The sequence below is a fragment of the Cynoglossus semilaevis genome, chromosome 15 (genome assembly GCF_000523025.1).
Source record: "Cynoglossus semilaevis isolate Cse_v1.0 chromosome 15, Cse_v1.0, whole genome shotgun sequence".
Lineage (NCBI taxonomy): Eukaryota > Metazoa > Chordata > Actinopteri > Pleuronectiformes > Cynoglossidae > Cynoglossus > Cynoglossus semilaevis.
In genome coordinates, this window is record NC_024321.1 from 18,441,782 (window position 1) to 18,453,561 (window position 11,780).

Consider the following 11,780-nt stretch of genomic DNA (forward strand, 5'->3'; position numbering starts at 1 on the left):
TGTGGCATTAAATTATTTTAAATGTTGTTTACTACTCTGCTGTTTTGAAAAAAAAATCCAAAAACTTCAAGTTGTAGAATTTTTTTTCTCATTTTGTCAGGTGTTTTTTTTTTCTCACCTACTTTAAATTTATCTTTCATTGTTGGTAGACACAGTACGCCTTTTCAGTTCGTGTAATCCTCTTTATATGATAAACTTCCAAAAACGTCAAGTTGTAGAATTTTCTTTTTTCTCATTTTGTCTATTTCTGCTCTACTGACAGTGTTTAAATGACTATTGTAATCACATAAAACTAAAATTAAATTCATTATAACTTTAGTCCAAGTTTTCATTTTTTTTTCTCAATTTACCTTTTTTTAAAAAAGTAAACATAGTACAGTATGTATTTCTGCTCTGCTGACAGTGTTTGAATTAAATGACTATTGTAATCACTTAGTCAGGTGGTTGGTCAACAGATCAGGTCAAAACACTAAGCTACTGTTTGTTTGTTCACTGTTGTAAAAGTCCTGACATCAGCCAAAATTAAAAATACACTGACCAGTTCCTCTTTGATCTGAAGGACCTGCTGACGGTACTAAAACCGCCCATGTGCTGTGTAGTATCACTGATAAGAGTCCACTCCAACAGACTAAGAATAGATGGTCTAGTGTGAGAACGTCCCAGATGTTGACAGGGTCCTGGACTTGAACCAGTTCTGTCTCTTCTCTGTTTGAAACAAGCTGCAAAAGGTGTAACCCCAAAAAACCCGTGGTTCAATTTTTTTTTTTTTTTTTTTTTTTTTTTACAGACTGTTCTTGTGACTCTGTAATATTTACAACACCTCCAGGAAACTGCAACCTGATCTGCAGAGTTTGGTCAATGATTTTAACCTGCTATCAAATGTTGTTCTCCATGAGACCTGATACTTTATCATACACAGGGGATGTGTTTACTCATGGGCCGGTCAGATATTCAATAGACTGACAGACAGTTTTCAAGTAGTTAAACTGGACAGAATAAAATGGTAAAAACATGTATCGATGTCAGATAAATATAATCTTTCAGTAATATTATGAAAACATGTTTTTGCGACTGTTACATTGTGTACATTTTATACATGACACACTGTGGGTTCTTCAGTGTCATGGTACCACTGTGTACACTCCAGTTTCCGTTGGCAGACGTTGTTTCCACAGCAGAAGTCACCAAACCTGATCCCACTGTAGCTGTACTGCAGTAGTAGCAGCTCATCTTATATTTTTATTTACTCTGTATCGGGTTGACTGTGTGCAGTGAGGGGGGCGCGGGGGGGCTTCGAGTGAGTTGTGGGGGCTGGTTGTGGTAATAAAAGCTCCACATGCGTCCCAGTGGGAAGGTCAGTGCACGGCATCAGTCGTCCTCCGTGAGCCCGACGTCTGACAGCTCTGTGTAATTTATCTGTGTGCTCTCGTCCTTCCACTGCTGTCTTAAAGTGACACCATCCCAGTGGATCAGAGGCTGAGCCGCCTCCACACTCTAGTCCTGCCCCTGGCAGCACTTTTTAGGTGGATTACGGTAATGCACTCTGCAGTCAGTCTCCACGGTCTGGAGAGCGGCTTTTTGAGTCTGCCTCCGATGCTGTGGAAAAGGAGGTCTCACTGTGTGTGTGTGTATGTGTGTGTGTGTGTGTGAGGGGACGGTGCAACATCCTGGATTACCATTTGTCCTGGGGTACCAGGTCTTCCTAGCTGGAGGGGGTACTGATTGACCCTAGCCCTCGGCCTGAGCATGAATCATGGGCTGTTCTGGCAGCAGAGTGTGCTTGAGCGCTCCCTGCACTTCAGTGACGGTAACTGGCTTCTACACTCCGCTGTTCCGCAGTGAGTTATGGATGGGCTGGTGGAGAACAGTGGAACAGAGTGGACTGGGTCTTTCAGATGGGGTGTGGCCTTGGTTCAGTTGCCTGTGTTGTCCTACAGTACTTTATGGTTTTGATGTTATAGTGACATTGTGTTGCTTATGTGACTCAGCACAATAAGAGAAGGAGCGACCGTTCAGTGGCACTGCGGACGCTGTAGAGGGGGTCTGAGGGTCTGAGGTTCTGCTCCCAGGAGCCTGGTGGTGTGTTGTATGTCAACTTGTTAATCTCCATCCTCCGGTGTTTGCTGCTGTTTATTCTTTGTTGGTTCAGAGTATTTACTCAATATTCTACTGGGGAAACTGGAATCATGGGATTCTTATTTGTTCAGGGTGTTGCTCTAATTTCACATTCGTGTTCCTGCGGTAAATTTATCCTTAGATAAGAGTTCACTAACAAACTAAACAGATAAAGAATTTTGTATGTAAATGTCAGGAATATGAATTTTAAAGAGCTTGAGTGACTTGTCCATGTTGAGACACGTCAGTTCATCACATTCATCTGCAGGGAACCCTGTTCTCCTGCTGCCTGTTCAGCTGCCAAGATGTGTTTTAAGGTGGTCATTGATTTAATGATTATGTTTTAAACAATCCATCCACATCCCTCTACCTCCTACTCTCAAATGTGCATTTGAATACAATCTAATAAAACCTTTTTATTTTATTTTTTATTTAATTAGCATTAGATATTTGTCCACTGTGACTCAGACTAACAGAGGTTTTAGTGAATTGACTGAAGACACTGGACAAACAAGAAGACAAATTTCATCCATCCAGTTCTGTGTTTACTGTGTTCAGTAAAATAATGTGGTAACATTTTCTCCGACCTTCATGACGTTTGTGTTTTCACCACAGAGAGATGAATCCCGGCGGCAGTGCAGAGAGCTGTCTCAGGAACTTGTCAAACTGCAAGGAGACCTGGGTAAGTAAGGACACCAGGCTCTCTCACTCCTCACATGATGGTCCGTAGTAAACGAGAAATATCTTTCACACGGTTTTATTATTCTAATAAACATGGGAGTTGACAAATAGTCTCTAAACTCACCTGTCGCAGTAGCGTTAACGTCCTTTTTTTATAACTTCTTTAATAAGTAATGAGTAAGAAATAAGTTGTCATAAATAATTAAATTTGCTTCATGCAGTTATTTATTGTTATGTCAACAATCTCCAGACGAGAACAAATGATAAAATAATATTTACGTCTTTGGTCCAGGGTCAAAAAATCATGTCAACTGGTTAAGAACTGTTTGTGTTGAACTTGTTTGTGTGGTGACTGTTGATAACTGACTGTTGACATGCTGATCTGTTATAGTCCACACAGTGGCTTAGTGATTATTACTGCTGCCTTACCAGAGCCAGAGGAATATTGATCTGAACTAGTTGTAGTCGTCGACATCAGGTTAATGATTAATGATAATTAAACTTGTATTCACCACCGTTTGAATTCCTTTATTAAATATCAAGGCATCAGAAAGATGAGTTGTATTCAGGCGCGATGAAACGATAACAGATAAAATCAATTCATCATGACTGTTTACTCTACAGATCGTCTCTAGACTCGTGTTAGCTTTAACTTTCAGTCTCAATATTTGCTCTTCCGTCACTCAAACTAAGAATACATACAGTCGGTGTGTTTGTTCTTCTTAATCACTTTTGTGGAAGTCGTTACATTACATCCAGGAAGTAGCAGTCTGACCTCTGACCCCACACAGGCAGGCTTCTCTCTGTGTGTTAATTTGGTCAGGTCTTAAACCCCAGTGCAGACACGGGAGCCATGACCGGGGTTGGACCTGTGAGGCCCAGGTGTTTCTGAACATCGACTTCAAACTTGTGGTGCTGTGACCTGGGTTGGACCTGTGAGGCCCAGGTGTTTTTGAACATCGTCTTCAAACTTGTGGTGCTGTGACCCTCGCCCCCCCCCCCATCAGCCTCAGGACTTGACTTGACACATGACTGCTCTTAGTAGATGAACTCTCCTGCAGCACGTACGTCGACTTAAACACTCTCTTTCACCTCAGGGACTGAGGCGGTGACGTCGAAGATAACACCAGTAAAAACGTCTGTTGGTTCCAGAGGCTAAAAATGTTCAGATGTTCATATTTCACCGTTCAATCATCAGCACAGTCGAAGCTTTGTTCATAATGTAATCTGTGATTCATTAACCTCCAGAATCTGAAGTTACATTTTAACAGAGGAACCTGCCTAGATTATTATGTAGATTATCATTAGTCAGATTATTGTTATTCAGACGTAAACACTTTTCTGCTGTGAGGGTGGATTTGCACAGAAAGCCCACATGACCAGGTGTGTGTTTCACATGGTTGTGGAATGTTGAGCTGCAGATGCCAGTGTGTGATGTATGGATCAGTGGTAACGTTCCTTCTGTTCTGGCTCCTGTTCCTGCTGCTGCTGCTTTTACATTCCTGAGGCGATGAAGCTAAACACTGCCACAGGAAAAACACTGCTTTTATACAGTATATTCACATGCTAACGCTAACGTTTCATTAGAATGCTCTAGAACCACAGCTTTTTGGACCATGTTCATCAGGATGGTGTTAATAATGGGTCATGTGACCTGAACCACCACAGTGTCTGAGAGACATGTGACATCACCACTACTATGTACGATTACTACCATCACTACTGGTGCTACAACTACTACTACCACTGCAGAATAATGATATATATGAAATATATATGAAATAAAAACTGATGCCAAAGAACTCTAAAGTTCAGAGAATGACTGATGTGATGATGGTGCAACAGGGAAACACCATCTGTTGGACCTCATTTTTATCCTCCTAGTCTACCCACACACACACACACACACAATCCATTCAAGGTCGACCTACTGTAGCTGTGTCCTACTTCTCTCTGACCGTTCGTCCTTTTGTTCTTTTTTTTTGTTTTTTTTTACATAATTTAAATTCTACTCGGCCGTCTCCTGTAGGATAACGACACCATCTTCCTCTTCCTGTTTCCAGTTTGCTCCATCAATTCGTCAGAGCGTCTGGAGAAGGAGAAGGAGGAGCTGCGTGCTACTCTGGAGGATGCTCTGCTCAAACTGCAGGAGCAGCATCAGAACGATGTGTCTGAGCTGGAGCAGAGGCTGCAGGCCTTCTACCAGGCTCACTGTGACAAGGTCCACCTCACCTATCAGGAGGAGGCCGACAGGTGCAAGTCATTCATGCAGCAGCAGGTGAGTCGCAGAGCGACGGTGGCAACGGCAAGAGGAAACTCAGCTCCATCCAAGATTAAAAAAGAGTCAAATTTCTACAGTTTTTTTTTTTTTACTTTACAGTTTTTTTTTGTGGGCAGTTTTTTCCCCTGTTTTCTGCTTCAGTCGATTGACTTTTCAGTGAAATATAAATGTATTTTTTTGTTGTTGTTCTTTTTAAAGGTGGGAGAGCTGAAGTCCAGTCATGAAGCTGCGAAACTGGAGCTCCAGAGCAAACATGTAGAAGAGCTGCAGTCTGTCAAACAGCAGTATGAAACCTCACTGGAAGGTGAGGAGATAATACTTCAAAGCTACTTTTATGTCCAAATTGTATTGTATATACAGTATGTATTTACAAGCTGAGAGAATCTCTGAACTAACTGCACCAAACACTGTATCAACCAGAACACCGGAAAGTTCTCCAGCAGGAGCTGGAGTCTCTGAAGGACACAGAAACCTCACTGATGGTGAGAACATTTTCACCTTCCCTCCAGTCACAGACAAAACAAAAGAACGCTCCATTCATTGTCTCTGTCACTCTGCTGTGTCATGTGACGTCACAGGAACAGATCCAGGAGCTGACGGCCCAGAACGGTTCCCTCACGGAGAAGCTAAGAGCAGAGGAGAACAGGAGGAAAAAACTTGCTGAAAGTTGTCAGGTACTTTCACCAGGGTTCTGATGTCAGCAGAGTCCCACTCAAAAAAAGACGACTGTCACCCGCATGACCCCCCATCCTTATTTTTGTTATCCCTCTGAGCTCATGTCAGATTCAAATTCCTGCGGTGTTTTCAGAGTTACAAACCTCTGACCTTTAAAAACAAACATGTCTTTTCTTTCTGTCTAACTCGGTGTCATCCTCACCGGTCCCTGCAGAAGGACACTCACACCCTCTACCTGGAGCAGGAGCTGGAGAGTCTCAAGGTGGTGCTGGATATCAAAAACAAACAGCTCCACCAGCAGGAGAAGAAGCTGATGGAGGTGGACAAACTGGTGAGAGCCGGATTCAAAATGAACACACACGAACAGGAACACACACACATACATACATTTATATTTGTCTTGTCTGTTTGTTCTTTTTCTACCAGATGGAAAAAAGTGTGAAGTTGGATGAGAACCTGACGAAGGTCCAACAGGAAAACGAGGACCTGAAGGCTCGGATGGAAAGACACGCTGCCTTGTCAAGGTGAGAAACTGAGCTCAAAAAAAAAACAAAAATCTAGTTCTGTTTAGTTTAAAATTTAGTTTAAATTCTGCTTCAGTTTTCCTCCAGTCTTAGACTACATAATCTACTTCATCTAAATATTCAGATCCAGGGGTCTTTACATAGAACCATGTTCATTAACACAGACCCAGTCTGTTGACCTTTGACCCCCAGCTCTTCTCTAACCTGCTGTTGTTGCTGCACCACAGACAGTTGTCCACGGAGCAGGCTGTGCTGCAGGAGACCCTGCAGAAGGAGTCAAAGGTCAACAAGCGTTTGTCCATGGAGAACGAGGAGCTGCTCTGGAAGCTTCACAACGGAGACCTGGGTAGTCCCCGCAAAGTGTCGCCCACCTCCACCACCCCCACCCACTCCTTCAGCCTCCAGTCACCCCGTAGCACCCCCCTGATCTCCAACCCACCCCTCTCCCCCAGATAACAATGGGCCCTGCTTCCAGGAAGCAGAGCCAAACGTCGAGTTATTCCGCCGTGAAGGCGGAGCCGTGTTTGTTTACTGTCGTCTTAGCAACGCAGCAGCTGGACCTCGGCTCTGTCGGGATCGGAGGAACTCTTCATTTCTTCAATGACACGAGAAAGTTAAAAAAAATAAATACTTTTTTTTTTTAATGCACAAATGCACTTAAAGCGAGGCCACCGCGTTGTTTGCCTTTTTACATCTGCACCTGTTGAATATGGGAAAGTTAAACTCAGGACTTTGACACGGCGTCACCATATATTTGTTTTTTGGCGAAGGCTTCTCTTTCCCGCCTGTTGATGTATTACACGTGCACAGGTGCATGCAGATGTGACGTATCTACCTGCGCTGAGTCAGACCTGCAGAATTCAGTCTGTCTCCTGAATTCAGGGTCATAGAAAAAAAAAAAATCTGAAGTCTGAATCCAGATCAGCTTTGCTGGATAAAGACCGCGTTCCACCTCAGGGTGGAGTTTGGTTTAAATATGTGAGGAATTGCTTGCTTGTGTGGGATTCCTGCACCATTTCCACTGCTAACTGATGTCCTGTCACTAACGCCTCGCTGCTCGTCGTCACATGCACCAGCGCTGCCCACAGTGTTTCCGGGGTGTGTCCAGTTTGAAGGTTTACATATTTTCACTACTGAGGATTTCTCTGAACCAACGGCTTGAATAGAATCTTTGTTGGGTTTGTTTGTTTGACTGCTTTCTTGAGGGACCAATCCCACAATCGGTGTGCATGTGTTTAGGTCATTAGGTGAGCCCTCCCCAGACCTGAGCCCCCCCCCGACCCCCTCCTCTGTTTCAGCTTTAACCTCGGAGTCTCAGCAGAGAGTGGATCAGATGGAGCCCTGCTTTTTACATGTTGAATACACTGTATCTTTAAAACGTCCTGAGTGCAGAAATGGTACCGTCTCTCCTGGACCCTGTTTGAAATATGCAATTAATAAAGTCTTGTATTAAACTTTAGACTAATTTAGTTTTTTCCTGAAACAGAAAAACGTTGGTCATGTGTGCTCTCAGCACTAGAGACTGGAGAAAAGTTTGAACCAAAATCACTCCAACATTTTTCACCATTGGACCGAAATAAGTTCTGGACCGACAACACATTCCACATGTGGAACACATTATGATGCAGCACAACCGGATTCTCACTGCGTCTGTAACTGTTTCACTTCACTCTCAACATGAACTCTTTCTGTCAAACAAATACCAAAACTTTATTATCACCACGTCCAATCAAATTTCCATCGGTCTGTTACAGTTGTGTCTGGAGAATATAAAAACATTTTCGACGGACCGCTGGGACAGAATGACGTGAACTACTGAACACTGATGGACACTAAAGTCTCTCCGTGCTGGTTTTTGGCTTTACAGATGTAATTCCCAAAGTCGATGGTCTCCATGTCCTCTATCGTCAGGACGCTCTGAGAGAGCCGCGTGGTGTGACCTATCCCTCTGGTGACCAGGCGCCACGAAGACAGGATGTCAACTGGACGACGGTCCTAGGAAGAACACAAAAAACAGGCAAATTATTATTGTCGTTAAAATTCAGGATTGACCAATGGAGAGCTGAAAAGAAGTTAAGTTCTAATGATGAGTCAGCAGAGGGCACCAAAGCTGAAAAAAAAATTCCATCTATCCATCCATTGTACACCACTTATTCCTTTGCAGGAATAAGTCTCTCTCTTTCTGTCTCTCACTCTCTCTATCATTCGTACCTGACCAGGATAAGACCAGGTGAAGCCCACATCCACCTCTGGTTCTCCCAGCACGGTGCAGCTGATGTTCATGGTGTCTCCTCCACTAACAGTCTCTGGGGAGGAATGAAGGCTGACGAAGGGCGGACCGCTGGGAACTGTCAGTAACAGAAAGGCCTCTGATATTTCCCGTTTACAGCAGAGTCATGAACAGGTGCTGCGTGTGTTCGGAGCTCATACCCTCCACGTAGAGCAGCTGGTACTTTGTGGAGACCTGAGGCGTCCTCTTGGCCACAGCCTTACAGTAAAACACTCCCTGGAGCTCTGGACCAGGGTTCTGGAGGACAAAGCCCTTGGTGGGGTCATAGGTCATCTGGGTTGAATTGGCCTGGATCTCCTCTGGTGGGACCTCTCTGTGCAGGCTGACCATGGCCTCAGGGTCAGTCACACGACAGGGCACCACCGCTTGCCTGTCGGGGCGCAGGTAGACGATCTCAAAGTGGATGGCAGAAGGAACAAAGAGGTTCTCCTTGTCTGGTAGGAAAAAAATACAGACCATAATATTCAAAGATGCGAATGTTTCAGATTCAAAAATGTTAGTCATGATGTTATTTAGTCACCTGTGAAGTAGATGTACGAGGCGTAGGAGCGTTCGTGGTCCTTCTCACAGTCCCTCCCGTCACACAATATCACCCAGCAGCCGTAGGAGCCAGTGTCAGCAGCAGAGGGCGACGTCAGGATCAACTGGCTGTACTTGTCACTCTGCTTGATGCTGGAGTTTGGAGAACCAACCACACAGTAAGACACTCATGTTCCTATCATATGATGTCCTGGTGACACGGTGCAGGAGTGTGTGTGGCGTGCGCTGCACCTGAGGCGCGAGTCGTTGAAGGTGTCCAGGTATTTTGGGTACGACCATCCGATGTTGGTGCCTTTGCAGCGCAGCTCAATGCTCTCACTGGGAGTCAGAGTTGTGCTGTGACCCAGGCGAAGGAAGCGCCCCTTATCTAGAACCTGAGTCAGCAGGGACTGACCTTTACCCCCTGCGTCCTTGGCTTTGGGCGGTCTCACCTTCACCCGTTTCCCCCCCGGTCTGATGCGGTTCTCCCCTGGATCTTTCTTTCGTTTCACTTGTTGGCAGTCGCCTGAATTGACGGAAAATACAGAAAGAAAAAGCAACAACAAAAACACAAAAAACCAAATTTCCCTTCTCTCATAATAAAAAAAAGTTTAGAAATTCAACAGATTTATTCTATATTTTCTTTTTTTTTCATTAACCATGTCATATTTACTTGTTATTTTAAAGAGAGTAATGGCTACGTAGGTGGAAGCCTAAAGCAAGGAATTTAAGTTTTACAGCATCCTTAGAGAGTGTACCACTTAAGGGGACTTGCCCCCTACTTTGGGAACCACTGGACTAATGGTGCTTAGTGTGTCTGTTCCTCTGCCTGTTTGTTTGCCCCAGTTGTAGTTCCAGTTGTGTAGAAATGAAAAACTCTGAACATTGGTCAGATGTGTAGAAGTTCTATTTCACAAAAAACAGAAAGATGAATCTGGAAGATTTATTTAATTTCACGTTTCACAGCAGAAACAATAATAATAATAAAAAGAGGAGAAGAACCACTTAATCAGAAACATCTGTCTGCTGCAGGTCTTGAGTCTAGCGTCAGTTTTGGTTTGTTTTTCTCCAGAAGTTTCTCTTATACAGATATCAGGCAAACATTTCTACTTCACACAGTCTAATTATTTTAAACCAACAACCATCGTTGACGTATAGTCAAACAAAAATGGATGACAGCGTTTTTTCTGTCATTTAGGGCAGAGATAAAACTCTTAAATTCTCCTGGACTCACCACTCTCTTTTCTCCGCCCCAAATATTTTTATAAAACCTCTGGTGATTTAATCCTCCGTTGTCCAGGTTATCGTCTTTGTTATGACGCCATCAACATCAGGTTTTACAGCTCTCACAACTCCAAAAGACAGATGTGGAAATCTACTCACCACAGTGGAGCTCCAACCAAAGCAAGGTCAGGCAGAGTAGAACCCAGAGCTTCATGGTTTGGGTTCAGGAAGGTCAGAGAGATGAAGGTTTAGGAAAGGTTAGAGTCAGAGTTCCGCTGGACATCTGCAGGTTTCGGCTGCTCTGCTCAGATTCCCAGCTCCATCCTTCTCACAGACTGAAGGGAAAATACTTTTTTAAAAAGTACTTCTCTTTACTCTTGTCTACATTGCATGACTGGAAATTTGAAATCTAGAGCCCTCTGGTGGAATAAATGTGATTAACAACTCAGTAAAAGCGCGATCTTATTGACTCAAAGTTAAAGGAACGACAACAGATTTGTTTTCGTTCCTTTAACTTTAAAACTGCCTTTAAAAAAACATTGTAATCACCGCTTTTCGGTTTTTTCGTCTTGCTTCAAGATTAAACTCGCCAAATTTCCGCTTTTCGGTTTTTTCGTCTTGCTTCTCGCCAAATTCAGTGTGTGTCTACATCTTACCAAACGTGTAGATTAGCTACACGTTAGCTTTATCTATATAAATACAGCATAAAATAACAAATAGAAATAACGTATATGTGAAAAGTTAAGAAGGCGGACTTACCATTTTTAACTCAGGCAGTTGGCCAGGCCTTGGGATTTCTAACCGTCCAGAAACACCAAAGACAAATTATTTATATATATATATATTATTTGTATTCGTGCAAATGTTTTTTCACTGAATTAATGGTCTTAAAAGACACTGAAATTTTTTCTTTTTTAATAACTTTTCTGGTTGTCCCTCCCTCCCCTGTCGGAATGGACTATTCCGTCCTACTGCGCCTGTGCGAAGATTCGGGAAGACAGTAGGAAAACAAATCTGTTGGCGCGGCGTGGAACAAAATGAAAAAAATAAATATATCCAAATGGAACTGAGTAGCGGTGAACACATTGAGAAAAAGAGTCAAATCTACAAACTGTGATGCTTATATTTTTCCACGGTGACACTAAACTGGAGGAATTTAACGACAACGGAGCTCTTTAGCCTTGACTGCTGTTAGCATCAGTGGTGGACCGACCGGTGAAGGAGAGAGAGAGTTTAGGACCACTGTCATCACGGAGATGTGAGTATTAAAACGTATTAAAAAGACATAACTGTAAATTGTTTGTTACCGAAAAGTATTTAAAACACATTGTTAGGCGTTATGGAGGGATGTACGTGAACTTTAAATTGTTCATTTTAGTTTAAATATGTTTTAAGTCGATTGTTTACGACTTATCCGTGAGTTGTGCAAATTCCTACCTTTTCCGCTGACCTTAAAGACCACTTAACGGCT

General features: G+C 43.2%; 2 protein-coding genes across 3 annotated transcripts in view; one reads left to right on the plus strand and one right to left on the minus strand.

Annotated features, from left to right (window-relative positions):
* Positions 1-7,845, plus strand: part of mtus1a (microtubule associated tumor suppressor 1a) — an 18,649-nt gene extending 10,804 nt beyond the window's left edge. The window contains exons 8-16 of the mRNA XM_025063373.1: positions 1,452-1,533; positions 2,731-2,797; positions 4,860-5,074; positions 5,276-5,381; positions 5,498-5,559; positions 5,656-5,751; positions 5,967-6,083; positions 6,179-6,276; positions 6,504-7,845. Coding sequence (XP_024919141.1) covers positions 1,452-1,533; positions 2,731-2,797; positions 4,860-5,074; positions 5,276-5,381; positions 5,498-5,559; positions 5,656-5,751; positions 5,967-6,083; positions 6,179-6,276; positions 6,504-6,732 — 1,072 coding nt within the window. The 3' untranslated portion in view covers positions 6,733-7,845. The remainder of the gene's footprint in view (positions 1-1,451; positions 1,534-2,730; positions 2,798-4,859; positions 5,075-5,275; positions 5,382-5,497; positions 5,560-5,655; positions 5,752-5,966; positions 6,084-6,178; positions 6,277-6,503) is intronic.
* A 116-nt stretch (positions 7,846-7,961) lies between these two features.
* On the minus strand, positions 7,962-11,211 carry pdgfrl (platelet-derived growth factor receptor-like). 2 transcript variants are annotated; one of them, XM_025063387.1, is made up of 7 exons: positions 11,069-11,211; positions 10,469-10,644; positions 9,338-9,611; positions 9,087-9,238; positions 8,707-9,000; positions 8,488-8,624; positions 7,962-8,271 (listed from the first exon to the last, which is right to left on the minus strand). In XM_025063387.1, exons 2-7 carry the CDS (start codon positions 10,521-10,523, stop codon positions 8,089-8,091), a joined length of 1,095 nt encoding a protein of 364 aa, XP_024919155.1. In that variant the 5' UTR covers positions 10,524-10,644; positions 11,069-11,211; the 3' UTR covers positions 7,962-8,088. The 2 variants fall into 2 exon arrangements, with proteins under 2 accessions (XP_024919155.1, XP_008325746.1); XM_008327524.3 differs by lacking the exon at positions 11,069-11,211 and having other exon boundaries at positions 10,469-10,861.
* Between the last annotated feature and the right edge of the window lie 569 nt (positions 11,212-11,780).